Below are 13501 nucleotides of genomic sequence, written 5' to 3' on the forward strand. Positions count from 1 at the left end.
GCACAAAAATAAAGTAGAGCCAAAATCCACACTACTAGGTTATCAAGACATTGCTGTGTCCATTTTGTACAAGAGTTTGATTCCATTTACTTTGAATAATTTCCTCCTGGATTTATTTTTTTAAGAGCTAAAATGTAGAATTTTCCAAAACAAATAAAACCTGGTATGCTATTCAGTGCTTTCATGAAAAGAAATTGCTCCAGCTATAGGATCTGCATTTTGTATGCTTTTCTGAAATCCATGACTAGCAGGGCTCTACATCTAACATAGACTGAACTTTGAGTTACATTGTCAGTTATTTTCTCATCCATTCACGTGACAGCAGTTACTGCTCTGATTGATACAGTTTACATTTAACTCATTTTGTCTCTATATGTTTAGATGATACTATTAGAACTACAGTGGATCCTTCCTGAAAATGAACCAGCCTTGGTATTTCTGTTTCTCTAGTTCACCTGAAATAACCAGAATTCTAAGTATTTAGCCCAGCCACTGACTTTCTAACAGATCTGTCTCTCCAGGATCAGTTATGGTCAATATTTTGGGAAAGATTTTTATCTCAGCTGGTATAATTTTGTATGTTTTTAAAAATCAGGTTCTATTTAACAGGTGTTTTTAATTGCATCAAAACATTTAAAAAATTGGGATTAGGAGAGAATTGAAAGGGATTCTGTTTACAGCCCAGACAATTTGTAGTTTCAGAGCCTGGTCTGGACAGTTTCTGACTGATAGAAAGAACCTGAGGTGACTGCAGTCAGCTGCTGAAGCAGCTGAAGTACTGAACATGCACACGCAGTGCTTGTGGTAGCAGTTGAGCTCTCTGTTTTGCCAAGGCATCCAGGTTGACAGAGGGATGAACTTCAGTAAAAGAAATGAAGGTTGAACAGTACAAAATAGCTCCCGAATGGCACCTGACTTACCTGCTCTGTGGCAGCACAGACCTGAGGGGCAGAATGGGAAGAAAGGATTTGTAGCAGTCTCCTCTCAGCACCATTCTCCCCCAGCCCGGGAAACTTTCACCTCGTTGCACTGGGCAGATGAGCAGCAGGAAGGCAGGAGCTGGGCCTGCCTTGCCCCAGGGACACCCCTGCAGCCCTGGGTTGGTGATGCCCTGGGAGTAGGGCACTGAGAGCAGGGCCTGTGTGCAGAGGCAGGAAGGTGCCAGCCTGCTCCCTGCTGGGCCTGCTGGAGACCCACTCTTGATACGCTGCCAGGCTTTAAAGTGCTTTAAAGTTTCTTCCTTTTACAGGACATTTCAGTATCCACAGGCAAGGGGTATTAGGAGGCAGAAGGTATTGGTGTTACAAACAAACAGCCAAGTTTAGCACCCACTATCTTGGTTGTCTTCTACAGATGGTTCCATTTTACTTTTGGTCTGCCATGATTTCCAGATGCTGGGGGAAAATGTTTAATTCTTGGGGAAATGTTAATTAATGAAGAATCCAGAATCCTTTTAGTAGCAGCAACTACTCAGTAGCTGGAGGAAAAAAAGAAAGTCCATTTCAAGACTTTCCCAATGATTTAGATTTACAGGAGAGCTTTTCTACAATATTCCAAATGCTAATTCTAGAACTGTATTTAACAAAGGTATCCCAACATAGATCTCTTCCACACACACACACACAAACAAAATGGAAAAAATAAAGGAAACATGGAAAAAAAAGATGAAGGACTCGTGATCAGAAAGTATATGCAAATAGGACAGCAGAAGTGTGGTAAAAAAAAGATTAAGATGGGCAAATGGCCATTTTTACTTCTCTGAAAGAGTTGACAAATGAGTAAGTCTAATTCAGAAAAGGGAAAATGAGTATTGATGGATGTTCAAAGGCTGGATTTAGAATTATTACTGGAGTAAAGTTCAAATTGGGAATGTGTGCTGGGGAAGGCACTGGGCACCTCTCGCACTGCTGCTGCTAAAGCCATTCTAAAAGGCAGCCTGACATGGCTGGGTCTGACCCCCCGTTTGGCCAGACCATGTCAGAGCTTTGTCTCTGGTAGAAGTGCTGCTGTAACAAACACGTGCCTGGATCTGCATGCTGGGCACTGGATCTCAGTGGGATCAGAGCAGTTTCTAAGGTTACCAAGGACTGAGTCGGGAGTCGGAAGCGGTGCCGAGCACAGCAGCTGTACTGACACCCCACACTCAAACATCAGCACTGCACACAGACACTTTTGTCTTTGATGTGCTTGAACTACAGACTTTTCCCCCGTCCACAAAACATACACAGATGCATCAATCAGTTCAGAAATAAGTTGGCACTGAACTTCCCTGCACAAGGGAGCTCAGATCTAAGCAACCTGTCTTCAGGACAAGCAAAGGAAAGGAGTGAGCTGTAGAAGAGGCTGTGCCTATGGGATCGGCTGCTCCTGGTTTGCTGTCTGCCTGTGCAATCCCCTTTCTGCCCTGCAGCAGCAAACGCAGCTCAGGCACTGCTGCTCCTCAGGCACTGGGCATTGGTGGCCTGGCTTCACAGGGAGGAGCAACAACACTTCTTGTGCCTGCAACGTACTCTGCTCCTTGAGAATGTGTCAGGCTTTGTTCTGATAAAGGCAGAAGAGACTTTCGCCACTGTTTTTCAAACAACATGTTGCCTATGAGGAGAGAGAAATGTAAAAAACTCACTGATTTACCATGTTAAAAAAAGATGGCACATTTATTGCTACATAAATGTTATATACATAGTGTTTTCTGTTACATTGACAGAAATTTTTTGAACTTCTTGCTGCTGGTTGGAAAGGTTTTATCAGCGATACCTTGAAATTTGACACAGGGTACAAATCTGCAATAAACCAACAATGGAAACTGGAGAACAAGATGAGAAGCAATTCATCTCGGACAATTAGCTCTTACAATACTCCATAGGTACTACACGGTATGCTAGAACCCTACTATGGTCTTACAATGCTATTGTAAATTTCTGATATTAATGAACAGGTTATGGTAAATAACCCTACATTTTTACTACCTAATATAGTAAAATAAAGTAAGAAACTTTTTACTGAAAACTTTTTTTGATTTCAAAAATCTAGAAAGAGTAATATTTAGAATTCAAGAAATTTTCTTACAAGATTATTGTATAAAAGACTAGCTACAGTGAAAAATAAGCCAAATGTTTTTTTCTTTCTATTTTATGAAGGAAAGCTTCTGGGCATACTGCAAAGTCTAATATAGCCAAAAAGACAACAAGCTTAGAAGGAAAAAGGCCAGGCAGTGGCACGTGATCACTTTCACACGTCATAAGCAACAAATTCCGTTTAGCTGATAAACACTGAAATGAAGAACAAGGCCACAGATATAATCAGGTGTTATTTGATGATATATGCAAATTAAAGTAATAGAAATGAGTCCACTAATTCCACAAACTGTTTTGTTAGGAACCATCCAAAACATGAGCTTAAATTCATTAGTTTATTTTATCAATCCATCTTTTGTTCTTTCAAATTAAATGACTTCATAAAAATTATAGTTTTGTTCCTGTTTTGTGTGTGAACCAATTGCCAGTGATGAAAGATGCACTATATAAACAATAGCTCAGACAACCTTGGCTTAGGAAATTTCCTCCCATGGTCATTGCAGTGGAAGACAGTTTCCATGGAAGTTCAAAGGGATTTTAACCATTTCAACACATCTGTGACAAAGGAATACTTATGGACACTGTTCTGGTGGAGAAACATTTAAAGGTTTAATGCTAATATGGCTTGGGACGGGGGGTATTTGCATTTGATTCACACTATTTTTTCTCCACTGACAAGCCATACAACATGACATGATAATTAACATGTACAGGAAGGAAAAACTGGTGACCATTGCTCTTAAGATTCCATTACGTAATAAGCCCACCTTGCAGGTGGTTATATCATCATCACACTACCTGCCACGGTGAATTTAGGATTTTACTATTCACCAAAGTTACAGCCTGAAAAAAATCTCCTTTGTATTTTAATGCATTTTGTGCTTACATACAGCTAACACTTTACATGTACTATATGTAGTACTTACTGCTCGGAAAACAAAGCAACTCTAACAAAGTAGATTCTCCCCACCCAATTTACACTTCACGTTACAAGCTTTACTATGAAGCCTAGAAGCCTAAAAAGGTTTTGTTTATAATTAGAAAAAAAAAAATGTTTGAGGACAGTCTGAGGGAAAATAAAAATCACTTTTTAAATCCAAGAAATGTTATGGTCACAGTATTGCTCCAGCCTGCAGCCTTCATGAGGCCTCTGAGTGGCTTGAGGCACAGAGCTCAGTATGGAAGGGGAACTGTGACCATAACTGTTCAGATTACCAGAGATCAAAAATAACATAAAAAAAGCTATACCAAGGAATAGTTTCCTATTGCATGGAAAACACTAGTCATATGGCAAAAGGAGAGGAAAGGACAACAAAAGACTTTTCCCTTCCTTTTTTAAGACACTAATAGGTATGCTGGGAATGCTACGGGTCGACGGTTGTCACTGCTTTGTTCTCTGAATGTGAACAGCTTTAGTAAATGCTGGCATTCAGCTGAAATTTTATCAGCTTTTAACATGTTAACTTTTCCCTTTATATGTAGACCTTTACAGTTCCATAACAATAAATAAAATTTGTAGTTACAATGCATTTGTCAATTCAGTTTAGGCACAAGGCAACTTCCACAATGAGTGGAGAGATCACAACAGTCTCTGATTGTGCAGAAGCGACACACTGCTTGCAACAGAATGATATGTTCAGAGTTATCTCATGGGCTGAAATTCTGTCTGAAGATCTTGTATCTTCACTCCTGATGCAGGTGTTGACCAGTAGCTTTGATCATAAGATTGCATTTGGGTTTCTTGCTTCAAGTGTTTTCTCCTGTCAGGTTTGTGTCTTCATATAATGTTAGTTGTCTGTGTCCTTGTGAAGAAAGGTCACCTTCTGTGTATCCCTACCAATAATTCTGGAATTCTAGAAAGAAATTTAGGAGAAAAAAGAGGTTAGTAGGAAAAGAATAATTTAAAAGCTTAGTATCAACACCAGAGACCTAATTTAAACTGGATTTGGTGGCATTTTTCAGTCATTTAGGTGCAAAAGAAAATCACACTGAGAGGCCCTGAAATCCCCCATTCCAGAGATATCCATATTGAACATGATATATTGAAAAGATTACTCTAAAGAGCCTTCTGGTTGGGCCCCCATGGATATGGAAGAGGGAATAATCTGCACATCTCAGACCTTCAATTTGTGTCTGACTTTGCTCTCCAAACCAAGCAAGAGACAGTGCCAAGTTCACTCCCTCCCAAAGGTAAATTGCCATGTTCCTGTACAGTCTTTTCTGTCAATGTCATACTTCAGTCAACCCACAAAGTTACTGCTATTAAAAAAAAAAATCAAAGACACCAAACTTTTGAAAGTGGTTCTTTATATTTATATGGCAAGAACAGACTAAATTTGCTGTAAATCAAAAATTATCTGACAATTCCAAAGTAGCCTATTGCTCTGGTATGAAAAAAAAATTAAAGAAATTCAAAGCATTAAAAATTATAATATACACAACAACAAAAAACCTCCCCAAACATAAAATTTAGTAATGTTCTGGATTAAAACAAAGGCACTGAACCCGGTTTTTTCTTCTTTTTGAAAGTAGCAACAGCTCTACTGGAATACTCAATTTTTTTCTTTTAAAATCAAGGTTTCTCAACTATTTAGAAAACCAACCAACAACATGAATAAACCTAAAAGACTGATATTCCTGTAGGGCCTCCCCATCAGCGAGTTTAAATGAGATGTTACATACTGGGCTACCTTGCAAAGCTGAAAATGTTACTTTAAAATCTTAACTATCTTCACCAATACAGATCGTCTGACTTAAGACAGTTCCCAGCCTCTGCTGGGCAAATGAGAGGAGTTAGAATGACTGGCCTTGAGCCAGAGAGCAAATCTCTCTGGGATGAGGAGTCCCTGAAACTCTGTATTAGCACTGGGAAACAATACATGGATTTTTAAATGAACTAATGTGATATTTAGGCCATTTAAAGATGTATAATTCATCTCTATTAAGCTTGGCTTATCTAGCAAGCTGTTCACTGTTCCTCAGATGTCATGCCAAGAAGGCCACCTGAGCCAAGAGATGTAGCCATTGGCAACAAGGCACGGAAATAGAGACTCTGACGATAATTTCTTGGGATTTTATTATAAACCCAAACAAATCTGCAGCCTTCTGCTTCTGCTCAGAGATGTGAAAGCACAGATAAGTTTGGTGCTGCTGGCAGCTCAGGAACTAGATCCTACCACATCCAGGTGTCTCCCCCACTGTAGCCAACACAAAGCAACAAGAGCCATCCCCTGACATACCTGGCTGGTGTTCACATATGACCCATAGGGTTGGTAGTTTCACTCAGGCCAGGGTGGCTTCCTGGGTGTGGTGTTGGCGGCTCTGCCGATACGGCAGAAACTTTTTCTTCTTCCCTTCTCTTAAGGCAGGCTGCTTTAGGGTTTAGGTTTCGTTCTGTAACAGAAAAATCAGAGTTCTTCATATCCCATACGCCGACACCATGGGCAATATCGATACATTAACCCTGGAGTAAAAATAGCTCTGCAGCTTCCCTCTTCAGCTGCTGACACCCCATGTTCACTCGCAGGTGTCCAAAGATGCAGACAATCACTACTGAAAGTCCTGCCAGACAGCTCCTAAACTGGTATTTTAAAAAACCAAAGAGACAAAGAACCAAACCCCTTTCAGCTGCCTACATACATCTTCAGAAACTTTCAAAAAGCACCTCCTTTATCACCATAAGACACTGAAGTGCAAAATGAGAAGTGTCTAAAATTTACACTATAATAAAATGGAGATACATACATTTTGTTGGTAGGCTGAAGTCTTACCAACCTTCCTGACATCACACTAGTTTTAGTAACATTGCTGATTCTTTCTTCCCAGCAAGTACCAGCCACCTGTTAGGGCAGGGGAGGGAGCACATCCTGAACGGGTAGTTCTCAACAGCCTCAATCTGTGAAATCACCTTGTGCCCATCTTGGTTCAATCAAAAGACTGTGATGACAGTCACATACAGCAGGAGCATTATTTTTTTTCCAAACCCTATTTCCTCTCACATTAAAGTCAGTACTTTACAATAACCAGCTGTGGACCAGCTATCAAGGTATTTCATCAGTATTTTTCCACTTCCCCACTTAGCTTCAATAGATGTAGATTTGGATCTCGTTTCCAAATAATGACAGTTTCTAAAAGTCAACTGTTTCTGTTCTTCAAAATGGCTTTTTGTGAATCAAAATATAGAAGATGTAAATCACAGGGGCCCAAAAGACACACGAAACCCATGTAATATATTCCACTGTTGAGTTTAATCATAATTTTAAGGTATTTTCTAGCTGTCAGTGAATTCTGTTTTGCAGTTGGAGATGGCAGATACAATTATAACTGCAAGAAGTCTGCCAAAACTGAACAGACAGCACAAGCCCTTCTCTTGCACTGCACAGGCACCCCTCTAGTAACTGCAGTTTACTGACCCCTGTGCATTTTAGCTCATCCAACAGAGACTATTTTGGATGGACTTGATAGTTCTGCTGTCACCAAAGTCATTATCAACAGCCTCCTACTGCATTTCCTTAAGGATGAGCACTCATAAAGATTCTACTGGAAAAAAAAAACTGCTAACTTTTCTTAATCACAGTTTTCTTTGTCTAACTGTGGCTTGCCTTGAAGTTTTAAAGATTTAATTACATGGAAACTTTGAAAGGAAGTTAATTTACAGTGATTTAGGAAATGGAGATAAAACCTCTGGCCTACACTGAGAGCTTAGATCTGAAATGGTTCATTTTGAATAGCACCAATCACAAAATGAGAAGCTTCATTACCAGCAGAGAGGAAATTGTTTATGCAATTACAGAATGCACTGTACAAGCTCCTGTGGGTGTCACACAAAGCTCCGGTCACTCACTCACAGGAACAGGTGCAAAGGGGGACGGGCAAGACAAATGGGAGCCAGGGCCACTCTCTAGGAGGCCCCATGCACTTCCCATGGCCTGCCCCGGACACACAGAGCACACAGGGAGATGGGAGCTTGAGGAAGGGAAAGTTCTCCATTTACACTGCCTGTACAACGGGGCAGTTTAGTACTAGCTGTTAGTACATTGAGAAAAAAGATTTCTACCACAGACACAAGGATTGGAAGTTCTCTGACCAAGGCAAAAGTGATTTTATTACCATGGAGCTTCCCGTGAATTACGGAACCTGAGAGCAGGGAGATGGACTTGATGCTTTTTAAACATCAAAACCCATGCTTGATTAACGTCCCTCTGACTTCATAATATTCAACCTTATCTTCTAGACCATGGCAAGTATTTTCAGACCAAACAGTGCCCAAGATCCAAGCCTCAGAGATGCTAAACTGGGTTTTACAACAGCCCCAGCTGCTGTCTCATCTGCAGAACAGTTGCTCTGTGCCTTGGAAGAGCTCTGGCTGGAGACTGTGTGTTTCTCTACTGACAGCTGGATCAATAAAACTGCCTGAAAACACAGCATCTCATCCTTACTGCATGAAGTACGTAAGTTTGTGTTAAGTTAGTTATTTAGTCACTTTCAATAAACTTTTAACTGCTGCTTGGATCTTCTGTGCAAAATGCAAGCAACAAATGAGAAAAAGGAAGTAAAAATGAAGTACACAAAAATAAGCCATTGTTATCACTGTGACATCGGTGATTCGAAGATGTAGTACACTGAGCAAATACAACCACTGACATATCCACATCTCAGACTTTTCCAGTCACTTCCATCAGTGAGACACTAAGGAAGATGGCTGTTAATGAGTCCCGAACAGCAAAACATGAGGACACTCATCTGGGAAGTGCCACCTCCACAGAACGAGACTATTTCTGTTGGAAGGGACTCACAGCCACCATCCAGTCTGAGTGCCAACCGACTCAGGGCTGACCAGAAGTTACAGCAAGGTGCCCCAGAACTTCAACACGTCTTTTACAAACGTAGAAAGGGAGATTAAAAGTCAACTGTGGCTTCACCAACTCACAAGAACAGAACAGCTGAAGAACCAAACATGATTCCTAGAACCATCTCTCCTTACGAGAGTGAATGGCACAAAGCAGTTTTCCTTCTGCACCTACCAGCAGGCATATTGTTTCTTTCTTGAAAAAATTTAAAGGAATCAAGGAAAGAAAATTCATGGAAACCCAGCTCTGATTCAATTACAGCAGAAGTAAGTTTCCTCCCTCCTCAGTACATGTTTAATGCAAAAAAGTAAGTAAATACAAACAAATTCACTGCGTAGTATTTCAATTATATGGGGTTCATCTTAAAACAGATCTCTTATTGTTGCTAAACCTTTTCTCCTACTAAACAAGTGCTTGTTACAATTTAAAGTGGATGTGTCAACATTTTAATTGATGAATTTACCATGAAAACTTAGGTGAAGAGATGACTAACTGAAGGAAAAAAGAAAGGGCAAAGTACAAACCTTATACTCACTCCTTTCCCATTTTTTTTAAAGTAATTATTTGCTTTTTCTACAGAATTTCAGCATCATTACAGAACAGCAAACACACTTTCAGTTGCTCATGCATCTGGTTGTGCAGGTTTCAAGAGCCCCACTCTGCTCCATGGACAAAGCTGCCACAGGCCTGCCCAGCCCCAAGGCTACTGACCTCTCACTTGCTGCTCCAGGCTGAGGATCACTGCCACGGCCTGGTGGAGGATCAGCAGCTTCGTCTGCGGCTTCTCACTCTTCAGGTGCAGCTGGCACATGCGGCCGAGCTCCTTGAATGCCTCGTTAATGTCTCGCACACGTAAACGCTCCCGGGCATTATTTGCCATTCTTCTCTCCTTTTCTCTTTCTATTTTCTGCTCTGGGTTTAAATCCTCATCTTCGTTAGTACTGCTGCAAGAAAGCAAACGTAACAGTATATTGAAATATCACTGGTATTTCAGACAAGTGATCCTGGTGCTGACTCCAAATTTTCAGTTGACAAAATTAAACTTTCTACTTAATCCATTTCATATTGAAGTATATTTGGATAACTAAGAAAGCATCAGGTATCAATGCTGAAGTTTTCAAGGAAATTCTTGTTGCTCCTGCCTTTTCCTGAAAATAAATGTTCTGCCTGAAGAATACCCACGGAATATTGTCTAGAGCAGGTAAACATCTCTAGGAAAAGTTGTGGCAACACACTGCTTTTTGAAGCAGGAGATGTAGCCAAGCCATTTAAAGAGGTAACTCAAACACCTTTTAAAGTTTTTGCTATTTTCCAATACATCAGCTTATATAAAAACGCATTCAAGGAATTTTCAATTTCATGTGCTTATTTAAAAGTTTTATTTTTGTTAAAGACCACACTGGCCAATTTTAGAACTATTTTTTCTTCTACTACTCAGTGTAGAGCTAAACAGTTGTATTTAGAATTCTTGAACTGCCTCAAATGATATCAAGTTGTATAGCCTTAATACGGGTCCGTCCAATTTAGTCTAAAACTGTGCAAAACCTCTGTTCTACTAAAATTAACACAATAAAATACCATTAAACATGTGTTGATACAGACTGTGCTGCCTGTGGTCGCAAAATTCTGATTGTTTACTCTTACCTCAAATTTCAGTGCTTGTGTCAGGCCTATCAGGCAGATCCAGAAGCACTTACCCAGTGTCAGCTCCAGTTTTGTGTCTGTGGCTTGGGGGGGACACAGTGTTTCAAGGGGATATTCAGCCATGGTGTTCACCTCAGCCTCCAGATCAGGAGCTGGAGCTCTCCACCACCAGACTCACATCTAGAAGTGCAACCCTGGCCCAGGTACAAGGTATCACAAATTTCTGACATTGTCCCATCCTCTATGCTGGGCAGGGCCTTTTGAATCTTTTGCTGCTTCCATGTACAGGCAGACATTAGGCATGGCACTAGTGTAAGGGAATGCACACTTGTTGGGTGGTTTTCCCAGCAAATTCTCTACCTTGTATTTAAATATATACAGATACTATAAACTTTTTCTCTCTTTCAGCTGCCTATTGGTGTATGCACTGCAGTAACACAAAAGCCTTGCAATAAATTTATCAAATGTAAGGACAACATGCTACTGAGCATTAACAAAGCACAGATTCTCCAGGTCATGTCAGCAACACACCTTGTTCTGCCTCTGGATGAGACCTTGATATCCTTCTGGGAGGACTCATCATCTGATTTCATGTCATCTGATGAGGGGGGTTCATGGATATTTTCATCCTTCTCCTTATGTTCAGACTTGATTTCTGTTGGACCTATAGCCACAGACTGGCTCTGTAAGCCACCCGACAGTGCTGCAAGCAACCAGAGAGCAGGGTGAGAGTCACAGCACTGAAACGTTGCACAGAACCTCAAATAGATAATGGCCGTGAGGGGCCAGAGCTGAGCACAAGTCTGGGGAGACAACAGGAAGAACTAACAGAAACAAGAAATCCTGGTAACACTGCTGTGCTTGGACATGTGTCATGGGTTATAAAGCAATCACAGCTCACAGAGCAGCTTGATTGGTAACAGCTTAGTCTAAGGAAAACATGGTTTAAGACAAAAGGACATTGAGTGAAGTAAGGAAATTTGCACCTGATGTCTGGGCTGCAAATTTAAGGCCAGAGATGCACTGACATCCAGGCTTGGGTTTAGGCCAAGTGTGCAACACCCCCTAAATGGTACTAGCACACTAATAAAGGAGCTGACTTCTATTTTCTGCAGTTTACTTCTTTAGCTAAAAGTGGAAGGAGCAGTAAACACTGGTGTGGAATGCCCTCTTTCCATTGGCTGGGCTGAACTCTGGTCTCAGCCCACTCCACAGCCCTCCTGGCCGACTGGGAAATGGCTGCAGCTCTGCAAGTGAATCATGGCCCCTACAGTTGAAGGGATGTGGCTGTAATGCAGCCTTCTCTTGAAACTATACTGGGATAATTCTTAGACAGGGATGCCCTCAAAATTGTTGCAGAAGTCCCTAACAGTGGTGGTATATAGGATTTGTTATTAATTTTTATTTTTCAACATTATCTATGCCCCTATTCCTTGCACTGATGCCATTTTACCAAGATCTACAGCCTCACTGGCTCTGAACAACTGCAGACCCTGTCCAGCATTTAATCCTGGAAAGTTACCTCTGTAGCTGTCTTGTGTTTTATGATTTAGTTCAGTGCTCTGAGCAGAAACTGTACTGGGAAGAACTGAATGGTTGCTGTTGAGGCTGACACCTTCTTCCCGGTGAGTCCCAACCTAAAGCAAGGCAAAGCAAAGATTTCTATTAAACATGTGATTCAAAGAAATAGTCCAAAAATAGAATTTTAAAACACTGAATGTATTTGCTGGATTAGAGAACAGAGTTAAAATTCTCACTGAGTAAAGGAAAGGTTTGGTTGATAGATGCTGTTACATTAAAACACCTGATTACACCTTACTAGACTGGGCCATGTCTCAAGCAGTGACCAACCCTGTTTGGAATAAAATAATCCAGGTATCTAACCATTCTTACCACCTATTTTGTGATCTGTTCCTTCATAATACATCATGATTAAATTTCTGAGCAGAAAGCATTGAGATGAAGAGTCTTGAAAAATTCTAATTTTGCATAAACTTGAATTAATGATACTTATGTGAGACAGCTATGAGTGTGCATACCTAACATGAAGAGGCAATTTGTTAAAAAACTTCTGCTCAATACAGAATACTGTCATCAACTTCTATTAAAAAATATTTGTTTGAGAAAAAAGAGGCAAAGATACACTGCCTGTATTTAAATAATTTGGAACACAGACCATTTAAAGCTTTTAATTTCTAAAGACACAAAAGTCCTTAAATATTTATAATATAACCAACATAATACAATTAAACAGTTAAAAAATGAACAAAGACAAGAGATTCTACTATTATTTGTATAGTTACAAAAACTGGCTACAGATGAAGCTTTTTATTGGAACAGTAGCAAACATGTCAACTAGAAGATTAAGCCTTTAATTAAATAGGTTTATTGCCTGGAGTTACACATGAGAACCACTGTTTTTCAATAAATCCTTCAATCCTAGTAAACTGCTGAGCTTTGAATCCCTCTTGAGTAATTAATGCAGCTTTTACCTTTCATGTCTTAGTATGGGTTTTACCCAGAGAGAGATAAATACCCTTATGCAAGTTTATCCTTTGTTTAATATACACTTGTTTCTGTAAGCTAATGCACAGGAACAAAAAAAGAAAGGGGGAACCCACCCCCCCAACAACCCACAACTAATATCAGGTCATTCCGGGCTGCTATTTGTATCCATTGTTCTGCAGAAAATCTCCTCTTGTATACTGTGGAATATCTGTTGCTATTTCAAGTATATTTTATCTTCCTCTGCTTGTAATAGGCTTTGTTTGTGAGAAGTTCTACTCTGGATACAGTCAGCCCAGCTCCTGCAAGAGTTATGAACTTGCTGGGAGGAAGGAGCTGGGTCTTTCAGCTTAAGAGACAAAACTCGTTTTACAACTCGAACGTGACGCTCATTCTCACTCTGAACTTTTCAAAAATGAGTCTTTCCCT

The 13501-nt window shown here is 40.3% G+C and overlaps 1 protein-coding gene across 5 annotated transcripts in view; it reads right to left on the reverse strand.

Annotated features, from left to right (window-relative positions):
* Positions 1–2626: 2626 nt before the first annotated feature.
* Positions 2627–13501, reverse strand: part of TCF12 (transcription factor 12) — a 160211-nt gene continuing 149336 nt past the window's right edge. For 3 of the 5 annotated variants that reach the window (XM_017737970.1, XM_017737950.1, XM_017737944.1), the window contains 5 exons: positions 12090–12204; positions 11099–11270; positions 9635–9867; positions 6314–6467; positions 2627–4927 (listed from right to left, as the gene is read on the reverse strand). In XM_017737970.1, coding sequence (XP_017593459.1) covers positions 6325–6467; positions 9635–9867; positions 11099–11270; positions 12090–12204 — 663 coding nt within the window. In that variant the 3' untranslated portion in view covers positions 2627–4927; positions 6314–6324. The remainder of the gene's footprint in view (positions 4928–6313; positions 6468–9634; positions 9868–11098; positions 11271–12089; positions 12205–13501) is intronic. The other 2 variants (XM_017737976.1, XM_017737961.1) reach the window with 1 other exon arrangement.

This window comes from Corvus brachyrhynchos, unplaced genomic scaffold (assembly GCF_000691975.1).
Source record: "Corvus brachyrhynchos isolate BGI_N302 unplaced genomic scaffold, ASM69197v1 scaffold200, whole genome shotgun sequence".
NCBI classification, from domain to species: Eukaryota; Metazoa; Chordata; class Aves; order Passeriformes; family Corvidae; genus Corvus; species Corvus brachyrhynchos.